General features: G+C 39.0%; 1 protein-coding gene across 4 annotated transcripts in view; it reads left to right on the forward strand.

Annotated features, from left to right (window-relative positions):
- The window catches only part of EPS15L1 (epidermal growth factor receptor pathway substrate 15 like 1), a 45,314-nt gene that overhangs the window by 8,668 nt on the left and 8,944 nt on the right, over positions 1–27,702 (forward strand). Inside the window, exons 8-24 of one of the 4 annotated variants that reach the window (XM_058041037.1) lie at positions 274–333; positions 685–921; positions 1,698–1,855; positions 2,310–2,466; positions 3,192–3,254; positions 4,311–4,396; positions 4,756–4,828; positions 5,345–5,506; positions 6,304–6,501; positions 6,748–6,912; positions 8,785–8,911; positions 9,027–9,077; positions 9,466–9,602; positions 10,506–10,566; positions 10,957–11,039; positions 12,487–12,619; positions 26,693–26,898. In XM_058041037.1, the coding sequence (XP_057897020.1) occupies positions 274–333; positions 685–921; positions 1,698–1,855; positions 2,310–2,466; positions 3,192–3,254; positions 4,311–4,396; positions 4,756–4,828; positions 5,345–5,506; positions 6,304–6,501; positions 6,748–6,912; positions 8,785–8,911; positions 9,027–9,077; positions 9,466–9,602; positions 10,506–10,566; positions 10,957–11,039; positions 12,487–12,619; positions 26,693–26,898 (2,157 nt within the window). Of the gene's footprint in view, positions 1–273; positions 334–684; positions 922–1,697; positions 1,856–2,309; positions 2,467–3,191; positions 3,255–4,310; positions 4,397–4,755; positions 4,829–5,344; positions 5,507–6,303; positions 6,502–6,747; positions 6,913–8,784; positions 8,912–9,026; positions 9,078–9,465; positions 9,603–10,505; positions 10,567–10,956; positions 11,040–12,486; positions 12,620–26,692; positions 26,908–27,702 lie in introns of those variants that run through there. The other 3 variants (XM_058041038.1, XM_058041040.1, XM_058041039.1) reach the window with 3 other exon arrangements.

Below are 27,702 nucleotides of genomic sequence, written 5' to 3' on the forward strand. Positions count from 1 at the left end.
TGAATGCTTTTACTCAGCTTGATGACTCTGTAATTGCATCATAGAATGATGAAAAACCTGCCTGAGTTGCAGCCAGAATTTGTTAGAGCCAGTGTTGATTCATGTGGCCAGAAAACTCTAATCCAGTCTGTTTCATCAGAGAATTTTTGGATAGGTGGTATAACTAATATGATCTTCACCATAATCTATTAGGAGTCCTAAGAGGACTTATTACAATGAATACATAAAGTGTAACTTGGTCTGCAAATCATTTTTTAATCTTAATTGCTGTAGGTCTGGGATCTCAGTGATATTGATAAAGATGGTCACCTGGACAAGGATGAATTTGCTGTGGTAGGTTGCTTTAAATTCTCAATTCACTGTCTGGTCTGTTGAAGCAAATAACTCATTTCTTTCTCAAGAGATGAAAGAAATGAGTTTCTTTGCAGCTTTCTGTGCTGCAGTCAACTGTTCTAATCTAAATTGTTCACATGGAGCTATTTAATGACCTTCCTCAAGTCCACCTACTGACTCTTGCCTGTGTCCAGATTAAACTTGTTGGAATTACATTCAAAATTAATTGCTCTGGTTTACATTTCTAGTCTTACTGTCTTTGTTTTACTAATATGTAAATGACTGACACAGGAAAGTCTTGTTGCTTTTTCTAATAATTGTGAACGTTATCTGACCTTTTTGCCTTCGCAGGCAATGCATTTGGTTTATAGAGCTCTTGAGAAAGAGTCAGTTCCTTCACAATTGCCCCCTTCTCTCATACCACCTTCTAAAAGAAAGAAGAGCTCAGTCTTTCCTGGTGCAGTCCCTGTTCTCCCTGCAAGCCCTCCCCCAAAGGACAGCCTCCGTTCCACCCCATCCCATGGCAGTGGCACCAGCCTGAACAGCATAGGGAGCTTGTCTCCCAAGCACAGCATCAAACCAGCACAGGTACCTGTCTTCCTTGTTCATTTTTGTACATTTGTGTGTTTGTAAGCTGTAGGAAAAATAAATACATTTTTTAATTTGGGAGCTTGTCTCCCAAGCACAGCATCAAATCAGCACAGGTACCTGTCTTCCTTGTTCATTTTTGTACATTTGTGTGTTTGTAAGCTGTAGGAAAAATAAATACATTTTTTAATTTGGGAGCTTGTCTCCCAAGCACAGCATCAAATCAGCACAGGTACCTGTCTTCCTTGTTCATTTTTGTACATTTGTGTGTTTGTAAGCTGTAGGAAAAGTAAATCTGTTTTTTGATTTTTTGCCTCGTGTGTTTGGGTGGAGAGGGTGAAATGAGAATAGTAAGACTTGGAACAACATTGGGTGAATTTTAATCAGTGACCATGAGGTAGAAAATCTTGGTGGGAATTTTCACTTTTTGTAGAAAGGAGAGCCATAGAAAGGTTTTGTTTGTGTATCTGCTTTAATGCCAAAGAAATCATTAATCTACTTTAAATCTCCTGCTATTAGTGTGAGGACTTTATATGCCTAATTGGGTCTGTATTTCCAAAGAATTAATGCCTTTCAACTGATGAATAGCTGTTTATCAGTGTTTTTATTCAGATAAAAAGTGTGAAGTTAAAACATGCAGTGAAAATACTTGTTTACTAGTCAGACTGGAGTATGCAAGATGTTCAACACATCCAGCTCTGGATAATCTCATTTATACTTGGTGTGTTCATCAAGACTATTTCTGTTCTTTTGAAATGCCAACCTTTGTTTTGCAGCCAGCTGTTAATTGGGTGGTACCCGTGTCTGAAAAAGTGAGATATGATGAGATTTTCTTAAAAACAGACACAGACATGGATGGCTTTGTGAGTGGCCAAGAAGTAAAGGACATTTTTATGCATTCAGGTCTATCTCAGAATCTCCTAGCACATATATGGTAAGAATTCTGTACTAGCTGTACTTTTGTAGCTTGCTGATCTGGGAACTCAGATTCAGAATGTGATCCTAACATTAAAAAGACACCAGAAACAAACAAAGAACCCCAACTTCTTTTATTTATCCACATACTGTAATATGTGGACTATATGGAAAATAAAGGGAGAAGTAAATACTCCCTTTGCTTTTCTGGGAGGGGGGGCAATAGGTCAGTCTGTGAATTGTGGTTGTCTTTTGAAGTTCTAGTGCTCTAAATATTTTCTCAGACTAACACTACTCTGTTCAGTTAAATATATGTAATAAAATCCTGAACGGTTTATGGAAATCTGACTAGAATAAGTAAGCCTTGATAAGGATGTACCAAAAAGAAATTACATGTATGTATGTATTTCAGGCTTTTATATAGGGCAGAAATAAGATTTTCTTGTTTGTAAGTATGATTTATTTTTTATCAGGTCTTTGGCAGACACAAGACAGATGGGAAAGCTCAGCAAAGACCAGTTTGCACTTGCCATGTATCTCATTCAGCAGAAGGTCAGCAAAGGGATTGATCCTCCACAAGTGTTAACTCCAGATATGATCCCTCCCTCAGACAGAAACACACCCATCCAGGTAAGGCAGCAGTTATTGTAGATACACTGAATTTATGTGCTTTAAAAGTGATGAACTTTGAGTATGAATTTTGTGGGGGTTTTTTTTAGTATTATGATAAAGGATTGCCAATATTTTTTCTTATCTCCTCTTACAAAATTCTTTTACCATTTGAAAATATAGCTAATTTGTTAACAACCAAGGCAGTAAGTAAAGAAAAATGCAGTAAAATATTTCATAAACCAAGAGGTAATAATGCTGGAAAAAATCTAGCACAAAGAATAATCCTTTGTCATACAGAAGATTGAGTCAGGGAACTTGTGGCAGCAAACATTAAAAGCTGGTTGAGCAGCATGTCCCTTTGATCAGCACCATATTCCTCCCATGGAAATGTAAAATTTTTAATGGCTAAATGAGGAGTGATGGCTTCCTAGTTTCTGGGATTCATCCTCTGTAGCAGTCCACAGTCCTGTATCCATCACTGCTAATACCACTTTACTGGAGCATCTGATCCTTTGCTGACCCTGCTTTGTTCCTTTCCTTGATAACATGCCAGCTCTTCTGAAACTGAATTAAAGAAATACTTCTGTCATGCCACTACATTCACCTTTTCTATCAATTATACTGTGTTTTTCTTTACTTTTATTTGCTTTCCCTAACCAGAAACCTTTGGAACTCTAAATATATTTTAATTATTGCTGTTGCTATGGTCCTCCTAAGGTTTTTCCTATATCCTTTTCCTGTAGACTCTGTCAGGTTACTTGACCCCTGTAGGAACTGAGATCTCTGCACTAACAGAAATGCGGCGTGTGAGTAATTGCAGTGTCCAAAGGAATGCACATTTCTCATGTATGCTTTTTGGAACTTCAGAAAAGTTTTTCTTTCTATAGCTTTGCCTGTCTTTGCTCTTGAGTTCTGTGCCACTTGCTCTTGGTGTGGTGATAATGTCACAGCAATGTGAAGTGCTCAGCACTGGCTGCCAGCCTGGTGATTTTCCTTCCTTCCTTCAACAACTGGAGATGCATTGATCTGGCAGGAAATTCCTGGGACAGGCAGCTCAGTGCTGCTGAAATGACTCCTGGACTAGTTCTCTGCAGCTGGGACCAGTAAATACATCTTGCTGGTCTTGGCTTCTTGGTTGGGCTCTTGTTTGTTTTTTAATGTTTAATAAAGCCAAGCTTTCTGTGGTTATCACAGCAGTCTCAAAGTGAGTGAAGCAGGCAAACTCTGCTTTCTTCTTTTTGAAATGCTCAATAAAAGTTTTAGGTCTCTTGGTTTGTCAGAGTAGCAGTGAGTTCAGTGCTGCAGTCTTTGCTCAGTTGTGGTGGGCTTTTTATCCTTTTGATAACAACAATAACAACCAGTTTTGTACCTAATGCTGACATCCTTTCTTAACTTATCTAGAAGACAGGGAATGCCCTCTGTGTCTTCCCTGATCTCTGCCTGCATGAATGTAGAAACAACCTACAGGAAATGGGGTATAATTGCAGAAATTGCCATCTAGAAGACTGGACTTACAATCTGATTTCATTAAGTCCACTGTAAACCTTACTATTGACTACAGCAGAACTAAGTTTTAGGTTTTGAATTTTAATTCTACCAATTCTGCAATTTCCTCATTGGCATTGTGCCTGTCCTTTCATTGCTGTGTTTTCAACTGTCCTGAATGTTAAACAGGCATATCAAAAATTCTCCTATCTCATGAGTAGAACTGTGGGGCATGTTCCTTGCTTGTTACAGAATAATTTGATGTCTCTTGTGGAATTTTGCAAATGCAAATAATGAGGATTTTGTATCCCGCCTTTGTTAAAGGAAGAGCTTCTGTCCCTACTTCACATTTTAATAGATTGTTTCATTCTTAACAGGACAGTGCAAGTTCTGTTGGATCAGGAGAATTTACAGGGGTGAAGGAGCTGGATGATATTAGTCAAGAAATTGCACAGCTGCAGAGGTAATAGTTGGGGACTGTTAACAACTTCTTGGTGTAGAACAAACACCTAAGTAAGTCTGTAGTACTGATCTGTCAGTTTATTTTCTCTTAGTCATTATTTGTTGCTTTAATTAGTGATGAATTTCCTAGTGGTACCCTACAGGTCTATCAGGTGACTTCAGAAGATTCACGATGGGCAGAAATGGCATTTTTCAAAGGATAATTGATACCTATGCACCTTTTCTCCTTTAAAGAATACATGAGAATACAGGCTGGCATTTTTGTCTGCATGGTGTTTCCAGAATAATATTTAATTGATTTTTGCATGTGTGTTGTGTTATTTAACTAATCACAAGTACATGTTCTTGTTTGTCTGACAGAGAAAAATATTCTCTGGAGCAGGACATTAGGGAAAAGGAGGAATCAATCAGACAGAAAACCAATGAAGTTCAGGTAAAAACTGTTTATCATCAGTAGTTTTCATGTTAATCTAAGTAATATGTAGGAATTTAGCATTTTTTCTGTCTTTCTATCATTCTTTCTGTCATTCTTTCTTTCTTGGGATTTTCCTCTGACTGGCAGAAAAAGATTTATTTTACTGTTCTCCATCAGAAGTGTTTTCATCTGATGCTGGCTAATATAAGCATAGTATATGTGAACAGTTTAATGTCTTTTATTAGTGTTTAACTAACATGTAATTTAGGAAATCAATGTTTGGAGAGTTTGGTTTTGATAATTAGGATAACTCAATGCACTGTGCTCTGTGTCACAGTCCCTTTTCCTTCTTGTGAGCAGTGATTTATTTCCTGGTGTTTTACACAAGTTCCTGCAGAAACAAACAGGCCAATGCAGGGTGTAGCCTATATGATACAGAAAATATTCTGAATTTTGTTAAGTTCTTTATCTGTGGCTGATGCTTCCTTAAGATAATAGCGAAATATGAGTTACAAGTTGTGGAATTTTCTTCAGGAGCTGCAAAATGATTTAGATAGGGAAACAAGTAACTTGCAAGAGCTGGAGGCTCAAAAACAAGATGCCCAAGACCGCCTGGATGAGATGGACCAGCAGAAAGCCAAACTGAAAGATATGCTGAATGATGTGAGGCAGAAATGCCAGGAAGAAACACAGGTGGTAAGTGGATATTAATTTTGGACCAGGTCAAGAGTAAAATGTCTTCTGTTGAGGAAATTTCTATTTATTTAATGAATAAACTTTCTTTTTTACCATAAATAGCAATTTTTACACAAATGTAGAGGTCCAAGAAAGGATTTTGCCATCCTTAATACCTCCCTTAAAGGTCATAAAAGAAAGGTTGAACCTGATGATCTCCAGGGGTCCCTTTCCACAGGAATTGTTGTTCTGAGAATATATGAAACATTTATTCATCCTCATAAGGCAGTTGAAAATCAGTAATCCTAACTCATGAGACAGGCCATGGCAGTGGTGCTGGTTCTGATCACCCTGAATATTATCAGGATTGAGTTTTCAGGTGGATGCAATTGCCAATGTTACCTTAAGGCAGAAACTTCCTGTGTAAGGAAGTCACAGAAAAAAGTGTCCAAGGAAGGTTATAAACAACTCTGTAATTTTAACTCTTAAAATCGGCATTAAACTACTTGATAAATGTTTGAATGGGACCAAGTTCTGAAGGTGAACGTCTAGGAAACAGCTTTTGATTACCTTTATAAGTAGTGGGCTATTTCTCTGATTTAAAATAGTATTTCTAGGTTTTATTGAATGTGCTTTTATCAAGGATTTTGTGCAACAGCAGAAGCAGCATGTATTTATTCATATTAAGTTCTAAAGATTTTCCTTATTCATTGATAGGTTGCTGTACCACTTTCTATTACTTATTGTAAATTCACCATTTAATAACTCCCATTTATTCCAAATTTCACTCTGATTTTTTTTCTACTGTGTTGTTTCAGATTTCATCACTAAAAATGCAGATTCAGTCTCAGGAATCAGATTTAAAATTACAGGAAGATGACCTTAATAGAGCAAAAGCAGAACTGAATCGCCTCCAGCAAGAAGAGACTCAGCTAGAGCAGAGTATCCAGGCTGGAAAAGTGCAGCTTGAAACAATAATCAAGTCTTTAAAATCAACCCAGGAAGAAATAAACCAGGTATTCACTGTGCTTTATATCAATTTTTTGCTTCTTGAAATGAGTTGAAAAATTATTTTTCAGAGGGGGGAAAAAGTCCTGGTTCATGAAATAAGCCTTTTTGACTGGTAAATTCCTGGTTTGAGTTAGGAAGCTTTCAATTCTGTTGGGGATAAAATGCAACTGTCAGGCACCAATGTTTAAGGAGACTGTAAAAATGTCTGTGTTCTTAAAAGTGTAACATGCTAAAACATTTTTCCCTCTCAGGCAAGAAGTAAACTCTCTCAGCTGCAAGAGAGCCATCAGGAGATGAATAAGAGCATTGAAGAATACAATGAAGCTCTCAATGGGATTCATGGTGGGAGCCTGACAAATTTAGCAGACATGAGTGAAGGCCTTGGGCAGACAGAAAGAAGCAATTATGGAGCTGTGGTAAAAAAAACATTGTTATTTAGTATATTTTACACTAATTAAGCTTCTGATTTGCACCTTGTCTGAAGTATTGTTTAGCTGGTATTTGGCAGGTGGTCTTGTGGATTTGTAACCTGTCACATGTTCAGTCTCAGGACAGAGGTGGGGCTTTATTTCCAGTTTAGTGTTTCATTTTTTCTTCTCCAGTTTATCAAGGTGAAACCTTCTTTTGCTGTAAATTTTCCTTTATCAGGTATTTCCTTCTTATTTCCAAAGGAAGCTTTATAAATTTCTGCTTTATATTGAGCTATATTTATTACACACCTCATATTCCCTTTCTGAAAGGATGGTTCTCTTTTGCTTAAATAATTTCAGCATCATCTTTCTCATTTATTATGTTTTTATTTAATCAGCATATTTTTTTTCCCAAATCATAAAATCTTTCAAGTTCTTAAACATTTTTCAAGTAAATTTCTTTTGGGTATCTAATGTTGATTTGGGTATTAAACATTCCTCTAAAACACAAGAATTTTATTTTGTTTTTTAAGCCTGTTTCTTGTTTTAAATGTGACAAGATAAAAGTTGCATACTTGCTTACACATCTATGTGGCCCTTCCTCATTATGGAATCATGTTTACTGTTGTAAGCACAGTATTTGCTATGGGTTTAGTATGAAATTGAATATATAATGTGTTAGTAAATATTTACTAGCCATTGTTTTTACAGAGCAAGTGTAAAGTACTGCATAAAGGCAGCAAACTGCTCAAAAGAAGAACAGTGTAGATAAAAACAGTACATTGAGAAATGCACTAAAGGTCTTAAAACACTTCAGTGCTTAGTTTCTGTGCTTGCATGGCTTGCATAAATATATTTAATTTCCAGTGAAAACTTCCAGATGTTTTCTTGCAAAACCTAGGAGCCACTTACTGGCAGAAAACACCAGTCTATGTTCATAGCAATTTTTTTAAATCATTGTGCCACTTTCCTGTTTCTCAACTCTTCCTTCCTCTTCCTTCTCTCCCCACCTCCCTCCCGCTGTTCTGAGAAGTATCAATTAGAATATTTTAATTTACATTTGTATAGGGATGAAAGAAATCTGCTGTTGGGGCCAGTGTGAGTGGATAGTTATTTCTGGATATTCCTTATATTGGAATGGCTTCCAGTGTCCCTGGAATTCTGCTGTGCAGGTGCTGTCTGCACTTGGGGTTTCACCAGAGACCTCCAACAAGACCCAAGCCAGGGGTGTCATTCAAATGAATGAAGAAATTTCATAACTTCACTTTGCTGCTTGTTCATGCAGGGTATTTTCTACAACTGGCCAAATGTAGATTTGGCCTCTGCTGAGAAAGCTCTTGTCATCAGAATGTTGGGGTGACTCTTCCTGCATGCAGTGCTTTGTCATGGGAAATCAGTATTTGGAGCTTTAAGCTCAAAGATGAGTTAACAAGAAGCAATCTAGTATCTGACTACTCAATAGTAATTTGTTGTATTTGTAGTCCACAGATTATTTTTGTATCCCTTTTAAATAAGTGTCTTACCTGAGCTATAATGGCAGAGAGGAATTTTTTGTTAATGTGATGTTTGGGGTTGTTTTGCTTTTGTTATTTAAGTATTTGAGAGTTGAATATATTCAATATGGGCAACAGTTTAACATTTAATTGCTATTTGTACTGTTATCTTTTGGTGTTCTGTGTAGCCTTGGGGTACACATTTCCTTCTGCTGTGTAATTACTTCTACTTAGAAGTCACATATTCAGAAATTTCTTTAGGAAGCAATTTTAAAGACTGTTCAACAGGAACCAAGATAGCATGCAATTTCTGCTTAATGGGTAACTGGGCATTTTTATTTTTATCATGACAAGCTGTTGTGTTGTTTCTCCTCTTAATTTTTAGGATGATCCATTTAAGAATAAAGCCTTGATGTTTACCAATAATACACAAGAATTGCATACAGACCCATTCCAGTCAGAAGATCCTTTCAAATCTGATCCATTTAAGGGAGCAGACCCCTTCAAAGGCAGTAAGTGATAAAGCTTATCTAGGACCTCGAAGGTCAATTGTTGAGTAAATTATCTTTTCACAAACTTATCTTGCTAAATACTAGATAAAACAAATTGTTTTTCTCTTCTGCATAGGTGACCCATTCCAGCATGACCCTTTTGCAGAGCAGCCACCTGCTCCAGCAGGTAATAGCCCTTTTTTAATGACAGGACAGGTGTGGTATAAACAATTTGTAGCAAAACACAAAGATTTACAAGCAGAAAGGAAGCAAAAAGGTTTCCCTGGCTTCAAATTTTTGGTTTAAAAGTGTGGGAGCATAGAAACCCAACAGGGTGTGCATTCAGAATCAATATGTTTAATGAGAAGTGTGTAACTCTTTATTAAGTCTGAAAGCTTCAGATAACATGTTCAAACTTAGTAAATACCCTCTGTAGAGAGGTCTCTGGAAATCTATCAGATTTATCAAAACATTGTGTTTGTGTAAGAAAAATTGTATCAGTGAGTGTGAGGTCAAATATAGAATGTTCTTTATAGACCCACCAGTGCTACACTGTATTTACCTTTTCATTCTAGATCCCTTTGGAGGAGATCCATTCAAGGAAAGTGACCCATTTCGTAGTTCTGCCCCTGAGGATTTCTTCAAGAAACAGGTGAAGAGTGACCCATTTACCTCAGATCCATTCACAAAAACCCCCACTTTACCCTCAAAGGTCAGTAATTTTTAAATCTACACTTAATAGATTTCATTACTATTGACAAGCTTATTGTCTGAAAGCTAAAAGGAATGAAATAACGCAAAATCCTTTTTTCCTAACTGATGAAATATCATTAATTATATTCTTAAAATGCAAGTATGGATTGTTCAGGCAGTCAGCAGTGTTCTCTCTGGTTCCATGATAATGAGGTACATTCACCATTAAGGTATTTCTAGGTGGATATTTTTCCTCTCTGTTGGGAATTTCAAAGCAGCAGCACCCACTCATTCCCACCATTCCCTCCATCCCAAAGATTTCTGCAGTCATGTAGTGAATGAGATGGAGGAACTGCTCTGGCTAAAGAATTCCTGAGCCCTCAGCACAGTGGAGGGACTGCACAGAACACACTTGTTATAGCCGTAGTTGCAATTCTAACCTGTCCTGATGTGTGTGCTTGTTTGGGGGGGAGTATGGGTTTTTTTTTGTTTTGTTTTTATTAGTATTTTCCTCATTCTTATGCAATTTGAGTGTTGCTACCTAAGACCAGTTTCAATGTGTGGGAAGTCAGCTTTTATTTAAGTACAATCCTATAGTGCAAGACAAATTGACTTGTCAAACTGAAGAGCAGCTGTAAAAACCATCTGTTTAAAAAGAAGCAGTATACAGACTTTGAATTATTAATAATATAAATGCATAACCTGAATATTCTGTCTGTTGCTTAAAGACTAAATGCAATTAGCCAAATGCACTAATAATGTAAATTTCATATAATGAGTTGATTTTATCCTACTCTGTCCACTGAATAGAGTGATCTGAAACTGGAAACTATTTGTCTTAAAGCAAGAGATTTTCATAGGCATGAAATGGTAAGTGCACAGTCCAGCAGAAAATTAATTATGTATATCTGTTCTTATTTAGCCTGACCCTTTTGAAAGCACTGATCCTTTTACATCTTCCAGTATCTCTTCAAAAGGTCCAGGTAAGAAATAAACATTTTATAATGAGGTATCTTTTTATGAAAGAAGAATCAAATAGAAGAGTTGAGAATAAAGAGTCTTGTGAGCCATTGGCAAAAAGTGTCATGGTCTTGTGACAGTCCATGAAGGCTGTCTTTGTGGCACTGTGTATTGTTTTCTTCTCATATTTTATGAGACATTATGTCACTGTTTTCTTCTCATATTTTCCCTCCAAACAACTGGTAGAAGACCTATTGTTTTCTGCAATTTTCTTTGAACATCTCATGACAGGTCAAAATGCAAGTGTATTTTAATCACCTGCCTAGTTTTGTGCTGCACTGGCACCACTAAGCATTCCTTGTAATTCTTAAGTATTACTCAAAATAACTTTTTTTTTTCTGCATCTGTTCCAGATCCATTTGGAACTCTGGATCCATTTGGAAGTGGTGCTTTCAGTGGTGGTGAGGGATTTGCAGACTTCAGTCAGATGTCAAAGGTAAAGGTTAAAAGGAAAGCAACTGTCTTTTTAAAAATCTATGTACAGACACTTTCTAAAAGAGTGTGATATTATTCTAACTTTTTAGCTGACAGTCTGATTTTGTTAATTTTCTTTCAGTCAGCCTCACCAGCTATATAGCAAAGAATTTTCCAGCCATGTCAGATATGGCAAAGTCTTACTAAGACTGGTAGATTCAGTAGGGATAAATAAATTTTTCACAAATATTTTCAATTACCAGATCAGGAAAATTAATTAACTTCTAGTTTTAACTTGTAAGAAGAGGTATTTGTTGCAGATATTAATATATTTCAGTGTCCAGCCTTCATCTAAGTCCTGGAATTTCCTTCTTGGTTACTTCATAGTAAGTATCCTGACTTGTTTCTAAGCTTACCTTAAAATCATTAAGGTTGGATAAGGCCTCTAAGATTGAGTCCAACTTTTAACAAAATACTTTGCTACTAAATAAATGCAACCTAACCTTACTCCACTCTTAACGGTCAGTCAGTCTCTCCCATGTTTTAAGTGTGCAATTTCTGTTAATTTTAAATGAAGAAAAAGGTTCAGGACACACATGAAAAAGATGGATAATTGGAAAGGTCTTGGTCTGCTTTCCTGAGGTGGAGTTTGAATTTAGTTAACTCAGTGTCCAATTCCTTACATTAGTTCTGCAGTAACACTTGAACACTGTGGAGTAAATGTTAAAAACAAAATAGGTTCTCATTTCACTTTCACTAATTACATTTCTTGGTGGTTTTTTTCCTCTTCTAATTTTTACTATTTTGGGCAGGGTCTTAGTTTTCCACTAGATGGCAGCAGCCTTCACCAGTAGACATGGCTGGTTGAGGTAGAAATTGTAGCAAAGGTTTGACTGCAGTTTTTACCTTTTTCACAAAACTCCTCTTTCTTCATTTCACAACGATAAATTTCCCTGCATGGCACAATCCTTTTGTGCCTCTCTCAGTAGGAGAGTCCTTTAGAAAAGCTGGAAGATTTAAACACGTGCTTTTGGATATTCCCTGAAGTTTTGATTAAAAAGTCAAATACCTATGTGTAAGTTCATAAAAGTTTGGAATAAAGTTATCCCTTCTGCACTGTTTTTCCAGGTTCTGTCATGGTTCTGTTTATTAGAGTGAAGGTCAGGCTGTGGTATTACTGTTCATTGCCAAATAGTAAAAAGTAAAGTTTTACTTCCTTTTATTTCCTCATCAGCTTTTTTGCTAGGACTAGAAGTTCTAGAAGTACTTAAATGATTAAAAACATAACGTCTTTGAATGTTTATGTAATCTTAGCACCTCTGTCTTGGGCATTACCCTCCTACACCACTTAAAATTCTGTGCAGGTTTTGAAGTTAATGCTTTTACTTGACTTAACCTGTAGCTTCATAAAACCACAGGTATTCTCCAGTGTGCTTACATCACTTTTCTTTTCTTTTTTTCTCATGTAGTCAGTACCTTCAGACCCCTTTGCCTCCTCTTTCGGAGGGGCAGGATTCACAGATGACCCTTTCAAAAGCAAATCAGACACACCAGCATTACCACCCAAGAAAAATATCCCTCCACGACCCAAGCCACCCAGTGGTAAGGAGGTTTTCTTCTTTTAAAAGCTTCTTTCAATTTGCAGTATATTGCTGGATATAAGAGCAAGTTGACAGTCTACTGTCTGTCTTATATTTCCATGGAGGAAGATGTGAAGTTATTGGTAAATTGACAAAATTATCAGTAAACCAGCCTGAAACTCTTCAAAGTGGAAAACAGATGATGAGAGTGCTATTACAGATCTATAAAATCACATGTGCAGGAAAAAGCAGGGGAAAAAGTATATTTTCTAAGTAGGCAACATATAAGATTAGGAAATGGCATCTTTAAAATAGAGAGGTTTGGTTTTACATGGTAATATAAATTCAGGATTTATTTCTATGTTTGCCAGAGAATATAGTGAATGCAAAAAGTTTAAATAGTCATAAAAAAACCTTTAGATAATTCTCAGAAGAAACAGAGACAACAGGGTGTCCCAAAAGCCAAAATGCTGGCTCCAGCTCCTTTGCAGCTGAGTAGCAAGGCAGTATGGCTATGGCTGCATCTTTATCTGGTTTTGATGTTCTTCCTGAGGCATCTGCCACAAGATCAGGGTACACAGACCTGTCCTGATCTGTCTGTCCAGGTAGGATCATTCTTGCATTTGCACATTACTGTGTGAATTAAACAGAAAACACTTTCTGAATATATATGGCTTTGTTCTGCTTCAAGTCCATTATTTATGGAAATCTGGGAGATATAGAAATCTCATGAATTGAAAATAAGATCTCTCTCAGTGGAGCTTCAATTTCTGTTCTCCCTGCAGTTGTTTTCAAGATATTCAGCTACCACTGAAACTGTTTAAAGAACTGAAGCCATGTAGTTTCAAGTCTCCTTTTAACAACAATGGTTGAGTTCAGTTGATATCAAGAGGGAACTTTCAGTTGGCTCAAAAAAAAAAACTAGAAGCTAGATGCTGCTTATGGATAGTCACAGAATTTTTCACTAAACACATTGATCATCTTGTATTTATATATCCACAGACAGTATTAGGAAGCATAGAACAAAAAGAACAGATCCATCATTAATGTCTCTTGCAGTGTGTGGGTTCTCTGCCTTTCTGCTGGTGCATTTTGGAGCAGAGCAGGCAGCCTGTTTGTGACAGGTATTGTTGATCTGGCTGGTTTTGCAAACCAGTTATTCTAGAACAAATTCCTTGGATAATTGAAAAGTGCTTGCCTATTACCTTAATGTCATTACCTATCCCATAAATTGATCCAAGACATGAAAGATACAATTTCACACATAGACTTACAAGCAGACCATTGCAGCAGTATTAGTTTGTTCCTGTTGCTGTGATTTTATTGCTTAAGAGATTATGGTGCACCCAAAAACCCTGAAAGCAGCAAATGAGAGGATTTTATAGGTGAGTATGCATGTAAAGTTGTCAGGAAATGCTCTAGGATTGTGAAAAAGCCTTTGAAGCAGTTTGTTCTATGCTTGCTTTGTGTATTTTCTACTACTCTACTAATGAGTTTTCAGTAGTTTAAAAAACCCCACATAATATGTCATGTTGACAAATATCCATCACTAGGACAGACATGAACAAAAGGAGAAATAGAAATGCTGAAGGGAATCTTGTTTCACATTGTGAATGATGTTTTCAAGGAAAGAATGCAAATGGCCATCTTTCAAAAAAATATCTACACAAAATATCTTAGAGTTAACAGGGCCTATATAAAGTTGGATGATTCCAATAAACATTAGATATACCCATGTAATCTCTTATATGTAGTTTCTTTGTATTTCTGGTTAGAAACATGGTTACTCTTAGCAAATGCAGTGAAATAGTAGCAGGAAAGGTGAGTACTGACTCACCTACATGAGGATTTTTGGGTGTCTGTGTCCTCATTCCCTCTTTTGTGCATACTGAGGAATTTGGGGAATATTCAGCTGTATTAATATGTTTTTTATTTAGACATGTGCACTCAGCCTTTAATCAGTTGGTTAAAAATGGTTTAAGTGTGTCTCTTCCCCCCTTCTAGGGAGATACAGTATTTGTGAGGTTCCACGCTCTACCAAAAATGTTATGATAAAATAGGCTAAGGAGGAAACAACAGGTTTTTTTTTTAAAGCAAATGAGCCTCGTGTGTTTATGCAGTTCTACTCCTCCCTTCCTTCCACAACTAAGGCAATCTTCAGTGGTTACTTAAAGCATGAGAAATTATATGGTAATATAGTGTGATTGTAGCAAGAGATACGGGCATCAAATGTGTGTTAGAGTGCCTCAGCAAACAAACAACAGGCACGAAGCTTCCGTTGTTTCTTACCTTTCTTATTGGTCTCTTTAATTAAAAAACAAGTAAGTGATAAAGATCTTGCTGAAGGATGAATAAACACTAATTATTATCAGACAAATCTGTAATTTGCCTTTCTGTTCCATGCTTGTACTCTTTTTAGTAAAACTGTTCTTTCTGTTGGGGGGGGTTAATATTGAAAAACACTTTTGTGGTTTGGTTGCATTTTGGTAGGCAGGTGCAAAAAGCTCTGAAAGGAAACTTTACTTGTCCTCAAACCTCTGCACTCAAGTAGAAAATATAAATACTTTTGCAGAGCATTGGAAGCTGTCTGATTTCCCAGGCTTTTGATAGTGGAAACTAAGCAGGATCCACCAGTGATTGTTCCTGATTAGCCCTGATTTGGTGCTTTTCTTTCTGTGAAGCTTTTGCATGTGACATGCAAACACTGTGTGATATCCCATTGAGGATGGGATATCGTGTCGTGGCCCAAAGTGTGTCACAGTTCTCACTTTGCCCATGGGTCTCATTTTTTGTCCACATGAATGAGGAGTTTGACATCAAGTCTCATTCCTTCATCAAAACAAAGAGCAAACCCTTGCAGCTGAGCACAGGATCAGGAAAACACTTAAAATGGCATGTCCTGAGTTGGAAGGGACCCATAAGGATCATGGAGCCAAAGTGCTGGCCCTGCACAGGATACCCCAACAATCTCACCCTCTGAAAGGCTGAAAACATTGTCCAAGCACTTCTTGAGCTCTGCCAGCCTTTAGGCTGTGACCCCTGCCCTGGGGAGCCTGGGCAGTGCCCAGCACCTTGCCCTGAGCTCCATGCCAAGGCCTGGCACAGCTGCAGCCCTTGCTGGGCTCCTGTCCCTGTGCCAGAGCAGAGCTCAGCCCCTGCCCCTGTGCCTGCCCTGGGGAGGAGCTGCAGCCCCCGAGGAGCCTCCCCTCAGTCTCCTGGGCTGCAGCTGAACGAGCCAAGTGCCCTCAGCTGCTCCTCAGCCCTTCCCCAGCCCTGTGTCCCTCCTCTGGGCACTCTCCAACAGCTTTGGGTCCTTCTGATCTCGTGGTGCCCAAAGTGCCCCCAGCACTGGAGGTGAGGCTGCCCCAGGGCAGAGCAGGAGAATCCCACCTCTTGTTGAGCTGGTGATGCCAGGCCTGGTGCCCTCCATGGTGACACTTTGGGCAGCTGGGGCACATGGGTGACTCAGATCCAACTTGCCACCAACCAAGGACTCCCTGGTCCCTTTGCACATGGCTGGTCCACAGCCTCTCATTCCCCAGTCTGTCCCTACATCCAGGGCTGCCCTGGCACAGGGGCAGGATCTGGCACTTGACATGTTACATTGAGGATTGCCCTGCCCTTTCCTTTGTCAAGATCTCTGTGCAGCACATCTCTGCCTTTAAGGGAGTCAGCAGCTCCTCCCAACTACGTGTCATCACCAAACTTACTTAAGTCTGCCTTCCAGTCCCACATCCAGGTCCTTCATGAGGAAGTTGTCGAGCACAGGTCCTGAAACGGAGCCTTTTGGACACAACCTGTGTTTACCATGTAGTGATAGTCAGAGCAAAAGGCCTCAGATGTACCTGGAAACCTCTAAAAGGAGTTTGTGGTTCAGGGGAGCTGCTCTCATATCCAGGTTCTGGATACAGTCCTCACACAGCGTGTAGAGAAACTTCTCTGCTGCTGCAGGGGGTGTCAGTAACAGGATTGCAGTGGGTCATCAGGTCTGGTCCTACACATCCTGACCTGTTCTGCTTGTCAAGTGAAAATGGGTTGGTTTCTTTGGTTTTTTGCACAGCTGGAACATTGAGGAGCAGCTGTGATCTGAGTATATTAGCAGGTAGTTCAGTTCACAGCTCTCTGTGAGAGGGAAAACCCTTATTGTGTGGCATGGATTAGGCACCCTGAGATCCATATCTTTCCCTTCTTGAATAATGAGATTAAGAGAGGAGATGACAATCACAAGATTATTTAATTAGGTTTATATCTTGGGTAGAATCTCTGCTTCATGCTAGCTTTGTTCATCATAAATAATTTTCTTTTTTTCTTGCTCTATTGTTGACCTGCCTGTCAAGATCTTTTAGATGTTTCAGAGTCCTTATCTGATCCTTGCTTGGGCCAAGAGATATCTCATATTTGGTTTTATGGTAAAATACTCTCATTGAGTATTTATTCAGTATAACTGTTTGGAGAATCTTTAAAGAGAATTGGAGGAAGGTTAATAATTCAGTTAATCCCAATAGAGAATAGCAAGGGGAAGGTGTTCCAGAAGGAGCAAACCTAGGAACTAGTGTACCTCAAAGCTCCAAATTACTGTTTCATGAAAAGAGTTGGAACATCACTATCTCTGTCCCATACATGGTTTAAGATTCTCTTTAGGTTGTGGAAGATCAGCCAAGAAAAAGTTCTCAAGACTCTTCCAATGAAAATTCCCAAGAGAATGTGTGCATGTTCTTCAGTAAGGTATTAATCTCCATGAAGGTCCTAATGGGCATTAGGTTTCCTAGGGCTCCCCTAGGACTTGGCTGGAGTAATTTGATGTTCACCAGGTGTTACTGGAGAATTTGCAGGTTTCTTTGGAGAAGAGTGGAACATTTTGGAAATTTATTGATGTTATACCTTGAGTAATGCTGAAAAAGCACCGAAGAAATGCCAGTGCTTTGTGTAACGAGCTGTGATAAACAGAAAGCAAATAATAGTAAAGTATCAGCATTCTTAAATAAAGGTGCCCTGTGACAAGGATCTGCATTCCACTGCACATTATTTTCTCAAACGCCCTTAAAAACATTGCTGAATTTTATAGATTTATAAGGACATTTTACTTGCTGGCTGAACACTGCCTGTGGTGTTCAGCACTACCGAACTTCTGGTTGCTTTATATTTCTTATGCACCTTCTCAAGCTTTATGGGACTTCGGTGTAATTAAGGATAAAAAAATATGAAAGAACTGGTAGACTGAAACCTGTCAGTTAAAATGGCTCTGGTAGGTTCTCACAGATTAAAAATTATGTTTTCTGCTGTGAGCTGCAGATTGAAATCAGTCAAGAGTTCGCCGCTAACTAGTTTCTAGGTAAAAGTTGTTGATTACAGAAAGAGAGAAACAGATTTTTTTTTTTTCTTTTTAATTTTTTTTTTTTTTTTAAGTACAGGAAGTTGCTGTGTGGGTGTCAGTGATTGGGTTATAAGTAAATGCTTTGATCGTGGGACCTAGTGCTTATGCCCCACCCTTACCACTTCCTTTCAGCGCAGCCCCATGCATTCCACATTGCGGTTATTGAAGCGCTGTTAACCAGTGAGATTAACCACTACTGACAAGCATCTGACACATTACTCTCTATGCTCTGGACTCCTTGTCAGGCCCTGGAGCTCCTGAAGGAAGCTGCTCTATCCAGGGAGGATGAGCAATGCTTGGCCCCTGCTGTTACAGCAGGTCGTGCCCTGCCTTAGTGATGCTGTGCATTAAGGCTGTGAGGAGAGGACACGGGCACTGAGCTGTGTGGTGCTAAATCTGCCTTTTGTGTGCCCTTTCAGACAGGAGAGTTCCTTCCCCATCAGGTTAACACCACAACAGGAGTGTGTGTGACCTGGCTTCCAAGGGGACAAGGCACACCAAGTTGTAGGATACAATCAGATCCCAATGATACCTTGCATTGTCTTGGGTTTTAGCACTGAGTATCCCTGTAGGGAGAGGCAGCACACACCCAAGTGCCAGAGAGATAATTTAGTGCCTTTAAGGCTGCTGGTGCATTCAGTGAGCCATGCTCCATACCCACCACTCTGTATTCCTGCATGGAACTGAAATGACAGGACACAGTCGGTGTCACCAATGCTAGTTGGCATCCTCCAAACAAGCGTCACTGGCCCTGCTCAACTAATGATGGTCCAGGTGCACATGGTTGCTGGAGAAGCTCACAGATAACATTTTTTGCCATCAAGAAGTTTGGATGAATGTGATTCTGCCTTCATCCTGATTCCAGGAGTGATGGATGAGGTACCCAAATTTCAGGATGCATGGAAAACCCTAGAGCTGGCAGTAGGTTCAGAATGGCTTCTCATGCAAAAGTCACCCAGAAACCTCCAAACTGGCACCCTCAATGTTTCCATCACTTGCACCATGCTTGCCTTTAAGATCCTTCCCATTCAAACCATTCTGGGGTCCTGTGATATTAGTGGAAGAACCTTCACCACAGAGCAGTGTGAAACCTTCAGCCTTTCCTCAATTTTTATTGCTTGCTTATAGTGGTTTTCACCTTTTTAACTATGAAAGAATAAAAGTCCTAAAAACACAGGAAGAAAATACACTTTTCGATTTCAGTGTGCTGCTTTCTTACAATGATTATTTAATAAACACAATTATTTTAAGAATTTTTATTATTAAAATATATTTTAGCTTGTGTAAATGTTATCATTTATATTGTTATAGTATGTTAGTGAATAATAGAGGCAGTGGATATTATATTAATAGTGAACTTTTAAAATGCTAATGAACTTTAAAAATTGAGTTTTTCTTTGGGTTTCAATATGTAAATAGCAGAAAAATACAGTGTAACTTGAAATGTATGGAATCTCAGATCATTAAAGGGACATTAAAGATCATCCAGCTCTAACCCCCCTGCCTTGGGCAGGAACACCTTCCACTAGACCAGGTTGTTCCAATTCCAGGGATGAGGAGTCCACAGCCACTCTGAGTAAATTTAAAGGAATAACATATTGAATTCATCCTATATAAGAAATAAATTAGTGGAGTTCCTGAGCTGCTGTTTGAAATACAGGTGTTAAAATAAATTCCATTGGTAAATTACTGTTCCACGCTGCACATGGGGAGTTTGTCAAAAACCTTCAGCTTTTGTTTAGTGATCTATTTATTTTTTGTAGCTCTGGTCTATGATGGTAACTGAATATTGGCTTTTCAGAGGTTAGTGGTTAACACCTCTGTATCGACCTTTTTGAGTTAAGGGCTTCAGTTTTGTTCTCACAGTGTTTTTATTACTTGTTACGGTTTTGAAATGTTAAAATACTGAAAAAATACAGGGGACAGTAGCTTACCTTGGGTTAGGAAACATGACTGATCCCTCAGAGAGACCTGGTTCTGTGGAGCTCCAAACCTTGGTGCAAACACAAAGGTTTGCAGAGTGTTTGAGTGACTAGAAATTATTACAAAATAATAGTAGTGATGTTGCTGATCATAAATTTAATCAATCAAGGTGCTAGGGTTCAGTATTCCACTAAATCCCTTATTACAAGACTGCTAGATGCATTTTGCTGTCCTACCAAAAAAAGACAGAAAAGGCTGATTCAAGCAAAATCTGACTGATAAACTCCTGGCTTTTCATCTTGCCAGTTGGCTGATGAATGATATCTGAACATGTTAGGTAGCTTAAAAAAATGAAAAGGGGTCAGGGGTTTAAGATCTTAACAGGTCTTCAGGATGTTAATGTTGTGTTTATTGAACCAATCTGCAAACTTACAGCTGTGCTGAATGTTGTAATCCATCACCTACAGAAACACTAATTCCCTGATTTGGGGTGGCCATCCCTTGCCTGTCCTTTGAAGCGTGGGTGCAGAAGGTTGTTGTCAGCCTCAGAGAAGTTAGAAGTGCAAGAAAAATTACCAACAGAACATCTTTAATTCCGTTCCTGTGGTGCAGGGAGCTTGCAAGGGAAATTGCAGATGGATTTGCCCGCTCAAGTGCACACGGTTGTGGAGGGATCTAAAAGAACTGTTCTGATGGCACTTTGACCTCAAAGCTTCAGTGATTAGATACCCAGATAATCACATATATACAGACACGTTCTAGGTTTCCCTGGACCAGCATTGTTCAAATGAAAGTTTTAGGTTTTTTGGGGGTGTGTTTTGTACCCCTGGGACCATTTCAGAGGCCTCTTGCTCCTTCTGTGTGTAAGCAGCTGCTGACCCAGCTCAGTGTTTGTGCAGCTTCTGCTGCTCCCTTCCTTTGTGTTTGATGCTTCCTCCTCCTTCATGCCAACGATAAATATAGCTCTTTTTTCTATGTGTCACTTCTCTAAATTAAAGGCATTTTATGGTTTGACTGTTTTTTGCAATTTTAGACTTATTTCTCATCTTTAAGGCAGCCCAAGAGCACTGGCAGTGCACATTGACCTTGTGTTGACACTTTGAGTGAGGTAAAGAAGGCTTAGATCTTTGCTACTTTTTGAGTTGGACATATAAATGGGTTTTAGTAGTTTGTTTGCCTAAGATGTGTCTTCAGTGTATCAACTAGATAAAAATTCAGACTTTACAATTGGTTCAGTGTTTTCCTTGTAAATGCAGGCCAAAGTCTGAATGTTCCCATGTAGATATTTGCTCTATGTACTTAGATAAATTTTAAAAGCAAGAAGCCATGTTAGGTATAATGGATGTAATTAGGAGTTAGGAACAAGAGCAAGGATTGTGTTAATCAGAAAAAAATAATCATGTAATATAATTCCCTTGATTTAATTTAGATTTAACTCTAAATTATGTGGATTTATTGAAGTTGTGGGTATCAGTCATTTGATCTAGAGCAGTGTATAGAGTTCTGTTCTTTACTCATGAGATGACAGGAGTGCTGGGATGTTTATTTGTGCATGATGCTATACACCTGTTTCCTTAGAACTTTTTCAGCACCCAGAGTTATTCACAAGTACCCTGGTGCCTGTTTACCTTTATTTTTTCCCCCTCACCTGTAGCTAAGAGTGAGAAAATCAGCCTCAAAGTTGTGACTGACAGGAAAAGTTTTTTTGTTTTTCATGACTTCTAGAAGACCTGACAGTTACATTAGAGAGCACAGGCATCCCTTGTTGTGTAGGATAAATGACTCATGGGTGGAGCACCTGCCTGGCCACAAGCTAAAAATTCCATTCACGCTTTGATTCTCTTGTTTATGCTGGCCTCTCAGAGTAAAGATATTTCAGTACTGATGGTTGAAAGAGGTTGTCCAGAAGCTGTTTCAGAGCAGGTTGTTGGGCTGAGCATTGTAACGATTTCTCACCTTTCAAGAAGTTTGTAGATTGCCAGAATGTTTCCCTTAAGCAGAAGTTTTCAGTGAACTCAAGGTGCAGACTTTGCAAATATCAAGCAAAAACAGTTCTGAGGGGGTTTTGCAAGGGAAAACCTCTCCCTTCTGTTACAAAAAACATGTTGTGGTTTTTTGCAAAGAACATCATCAAATAGTTGAGTTTGCAGTAGCCCCTGTTGAAGACAAAGACCTCCAAGTATTCTGTAGAAAATTTAGTTTAATGTAATTAACCTTCAGGCAAAGTTTGAAACTAGCAAACATTTTTTTCTGTGAGTTCAGTTTCTGAAGATTTTACTGTGCATCTCTGGAGGAGCTGGATAATCTTAACAGGATGGTGGAAATCATGCTGAGTAAGTTGGGAATGAGATGTAGATTTGGTAAACTGCCAAGAGAAAGATGTGCCGGGAGGCACCTGAGGCTTCTTCTGCCATGTGAAAAAACAGGAGAGGTGGAAGTCCTGGGATTATATGCTCAGGTATAATCACAGGTATGGACTTACCTTATCACTCCTTATCCTCTGCAACTCAACTCTGACTCCTTAAAGGCCATTTTTCAGTTTAGAAAGTATCCTGGAAATGAGCCCTTATTTAGTGAAAGTATAAAGTTGTGTCATTTCCACTCTCTCCTGTTTGCTCATGAGCTTGATCCATCTAGGCTTCAAAGCCAGGAAAAATGCTGCTTCTCACCATTTAGCAAGATCCTCTTCTAAGCAGAAAGTCGGGCCCAGCATTGAAACATAGAATATTGAGACAGTTCTAAATATTTCACTTCATTGTCAATACCTTGTAATTCAACAAGACAAATTTTGTGTTTGTATCTTACCAGTGAGGTTATATTTGCTTTGAAATATAGATCTCAGCCCTCCAAACTCAAGTTTGCTGTGGGGTATGAAATTAGATAAGCCCTTTGTATGGGTGGAGTTCACTCTAAGTAACAGCACTTGCTGTGGTAAACCATTTTGTTCATCATCTCTTTTTGCTGAAGTGAGTCCTCGGTGTGGTTTGGGTGCACCACTTGGGTAACTGCTGAAACTGCTGTGGTTTCAGAATAGGACCTGTTTTGCTTTTTTCTGAACTTCTTTTCCCCTGAAACTATTAGCAGAAAAATCAAATAAGGGTTACAACTGTTTGCCTGCCATACCTCAGAACGATGAGCAGAGTCGTGTACAAATGCAACATTTTCCAGTAAATGGAAGATTAATGCAATCTAGGTTATGACTATATTTTGCAGTATTGCAATTTTACCAATGCCCATCAGTAGAGGTGGTAACTCAAACTGTGGTTTGGGTACTTTTGCTTTATGTTGTGGAAAGCCCATACCCACATTCTTGACACACTAAACATGGGACTGCAAAAATCTTGGTGTAGTTAAGATGGGCCACTTATATTTGTAAGTCAGCAAAGACATCAGAAAGATAATGCTGGTGTTGGTCTTACTAATTTGTGGCTAATAAATGAGTAAATTTGAACATCTAACTGAACCAAACTTCTGCCAGGCTTCAAAACCATGTTTGCAGAGTGTGGCAGGATAATGTGGGCTGTGAACAACATAGAAAAGGCACTAAAAGAGAGATTTGGGCTTGGAGTTGGACTTGATGGTCATCATGGATCATCAACCTTGGGGTTGATGTATTCAGAGTAGGTGCTGCCCTTAAAATTGCTCTGCAAAAATAAGCCTGATTGCATAAGGGTTTCCCTCTCACTTTTTTTTTTTTTTTAATAGAAAAATTACCACCCTATTCTATTCTTTAACATCTAAAAATCTGAAGAAAATGGCACTCAGTGTGTAAAATGAAAGCTTTCAATATCATTAGCAGTAACTCTCATTATATGGTGACATTTCCTCTACAACAAAGTAATTCTTTGTGATCTTTTGTGAAGATGAAGCACAAGAAACCCTGATGCTCTGTGCAGGTTCAAAACCACCCAGAGCTTTGTGCAAAAGCCTTAAACAGGCCACCCAGAAAAACCAGTCTAGCTGAACAAATACGTTGCAAACCCAGCATTTGTGTTAACAGTCACCAATTCCACAAAGTGGTTTCGCTAGCAGAAGATTTAACCTAAGACAAAAAGCAGCTCAAAATGGGTCAGTTTTACCTCCATCAATCCAAACTGATTTTGGGCAATACAGGGTGAGGTATGAGGGGGAATTTCATTGCTGGTAAATGGCAATAGAGGATGGGGAAATAACCTAGAGGGCTCTTGTTTTGCCTTGACCAAAAGTTGGAAATGCAGATACTTTAATTCTCTTTGTAGTTCTCCAAGGGCAGTTTGGATGGAGCTTGGAGCAGCCCAATCTAGTAGATGTCCCTGCCCATGGCAGGGGGTTAAAACTGGATGAACTTTAAGGAACCTTCCAACCCAAACCATTCTGGAATTCTATGACTCAAATTCAAAACAAGTTAAAATAAGTTGCTCTTTTCTGTGGAGCATTACATACAAAATGCTGAGCTGCTCATCCCTTGCCAGGCTTGCACGTCCCCTGGCATGGGGTGGCAGTGGCAGTGGTGAGACCTGGAGGCCACCAGGATGGGCAGGATGGAAGTGAAACACGCCATTCCAGACAGCAAAAAGGTGCCCTGTGGAAGGGCAGGTGGGGTGAGGGAGGGTCTGTGCTTGTGAGGAGAACAATTTCATGTACAGACTGTCACTTCCTTCCATGAAGGACAAAGCACTGCCCTGATCTGCCTCTCTTTATGAGCCACACGGATCCATGGGGATCTGCAGATCCATGTGTCAGATGTTATCCATGTGCTGAACCTTGAAAAATAGAGCTTTAACAGATCTCCTTTATCTTCCAGCTTCAAGGCAGCTGAACCAGTGTTATTTCTAGAAACTTTCTCAAACCTCGTGGATGTGTTGATAGAATGTCTCCCAGAGCAATGGGCATGGCCCCAAGGCTGCCAGGGCTCAAGGAGCATTTGGACAACACTCTCAGACACAGGGTGGGATTGTTGTGGTGGTTGTGCCGGGCCAGGGGTTGGACTGGATGATCCCTGAGGGTCTCTTCCAACTCAGGGTGTTCTATGAATGTTATAAGTTCCCTGAGTAGTCTGGAGTATCCTTAAGTTTTTAAAATGTTGTGGATTTTCTGATGTGAATTTCTTTTGGTCTAGTCTAAATCCATTCACCTTTTTCCTGATGGAAGACTTGCAGGACTACGATCAAGTTTCCCTCAATCACTGTCAGGACTAAACAAACCCAGTTCTATCTCCTACTGCACGTGCCTTGTTTTCCATGTTTCTCTCTGTCTGCTTGTTCAGCTGGGGACTTGCTTGCTTCCCACTTTGCATGCAGCTCAGTGCCTGCCAGTGGTGCAGATATTGCACCTGAGTGTGATGTTGGCACTAATGAGAGTCTGTGTGATTCCCTCTGCTCCATGTAAACCTGATTTCCTCAGCTCCGTGTAAACCTGATTCCCTCAGTTCCTGGGATACCCAATCCCTCAGCTTTGTGTAAACACGATTCCCTCAGTTCCATATAAACCTGATTCCCTCAGTTCCATATAAACCTGATTCCCTCAGTTCCCTGGATACCCAGTTCCTTCAGTTCCATGTAAACCTGATTCCCTCAGTTCCCTGGATACCCAATTCCCTCAGCTCCTTGTAAACCTGATTCTCTCAGTTCTTGTGATACCAAATTCTCTCAGTTCCATGTAAATCTGATTTCCTCAGCTCCCTGGATTCCCAGTTCCCTCAGCTCTCTGCCTCTGACTTTGGAGAATTGAGGCCAGCTGAGTACAAGGGAGGATGGATTTTGGCTTTTGGCTTTTGGCTGGCCCTGGGGCAGGAGAGACTGAGCTGGGATTTACTGGAAGTTACTGGATAGATCATTTATTCAGTGCAAGTTTGCTGATCTTTATTTCCCTTTGATAAAAGTGTTTCCACACACCTGAGCGTATATTCTGAAGTTCATGAGCACGTACCAAAGTACTTTCTGAAAAGCTCCCAGGCTATGACTTAGATGTGCCAAGAACACTCTGAAATTTGGGGTTTGATTCCATTTCTCTGTGCTTTCCTAGTATGTATCTCATAATGGGAATGGATGATAAGATTCCTATTGAATTATAGTTCAAATAATTGGATATTTCAAAGCAGCTCTATTGCTACAAATAATGTATGAAATTCAGGTTTTTATGCAGAAAGTTGTAAGTATTGCAACAAATTAAGTATACACATAATATTTATGAGCAAACACAATAATTCCTGTGATGTCATTTGTTGTTGGGGTGGAATATAAGAACAGTCACCTACAAAAGGTGGGTTGTGGAGCAAACACCCCAGAGAGAGGTGAATTTGCCTCCTTTGTGTACATGGTGGTAGAAGGATGAACCAATTCCAGGAAAAAAAGCAGAATGCAGGCATTCTGTAAAGTGACAGCTAAGTTACTCTTTAATCCTATTTAACCTTACTTATCTTTAGAGATACATGGTTTTTAATTTTATCTCCTATATAATATCAAGCTTAAATTTAAAATATCTCTAATCCTGGAAAATCAAAGTCATACTTGCCAATTTTTTTCTGACCAAATGTCTTTATGATGGGTTTCATCATTTAAAATCTTGATGGTATTAATATTTTGGTATGTATAAATAGATAAATCCACTTAAATAAAACAACTCTTTTAGATGATTTGCACTGAGAAATGAATACCATTAAATTGGGTTAAATTTTCACCCACCCAGGAAGGATGGATGATGCTTAAGTGTATCAGTACATTTTCCTATTTCAGGGCTTTGCATTGTCCATGGTAAGTAACTTCTCTTTTTCTCCTTTTTTTTTTTTTTTCTGTTTTTTTGTTTTCCTAAACTTTCCAGGTAAAAGTACTCCTGTAAGCCACCTTGGGTCTGCAGATTTTCCCAAGCCCCATGATCCATTCCAGCCATTTGGGGCTGACAGCAGTGACCTGTTTCAAAGTAAAAAGGGGTTTGGGGACCCATTTAGTGGAAAAGATCCATTTGCTCCCTCCTCTTCAAGTAAAACTTCTAAAGACTCTTCCTTGGGGTTTGCAGACTTCAGCTCTGTAAGTTAAGTTCCTTGTCTCTGAGCAAACCACTTTCTGCTCTGCTTGCAGCAATCTCTGTTGGGTTTTTGTCTTACCTGCAAACCTACTGTTCCCTGGCTTCTGTCTCTCAGTACCTTCATGCTGTCCTCATTGTTTTTGTATTAATATTTCTGTAATAAAAAGGCGTTATTTCAATAAAAAAGAAGTTTTCCTACTAAATTTTCAAGGGTTTACTTGCATTTAAATTATTTTAGTACAGTGTGCCTTTACTCTCAAATTCTTTGTAGCAGAATCTGTGTATTGTTTTTGTTGCATGGAGGCTATTTTGTAAATGGATTTTTTGGGAGCCAATGATGTAAAGACTCAAAAGCAATTGATATTGAACATTTCTCTAGCAATTTCACCATATCCCGAGAAGCAAATCCTTGAAGAGAAAGTTTCTGATAAGTACTTGTAACTGTTTGTGGAGAAAATTCTGACATTTGCTGTATATGATGGAATGTGGTCAATAGAGAGACACAGAAATTGAGACAGAAATTGAAAATTTAGCTGTTGAATTTTGTTCCTGTTACTGATGTTGTAGAAAAGACAGAGAAAACAAAATGGTTTTGTAGAACCAAGGTAGAAAGGTCCACACTGCACTCCAGAAGACAGTCCCAGAAGGTTTGAAAACCAAGCCAGGTCCCCATTCAATTAAAAATACCGGGGTTTCCAAAGCCTGCCTTTGGTTTTAGTGCTGGAATTGGGAACCATTGTGAATGCAGTGCTGGTGTGGTTCCTATTGCTTCCAAAAGTGGATAGAATCTGTTCCATCCACAGCCT

The sequence above is a fragment of the Melospiza georgiana genome, chromosome 26 (genome assembly GCF_028018845.1).
Source record: "Melospiza georgiana isolate bMelGeo1 chromosome 26, bMelGeo1.pri, whole genome shotgun sequence".
In the NCBI taxonomy this organism is placed as follows: Eukaryota; Metazoa; Chordata; class Aves; order Passeriformes; family Passerellidae; genus Melospiza; species Melospiza georgiana.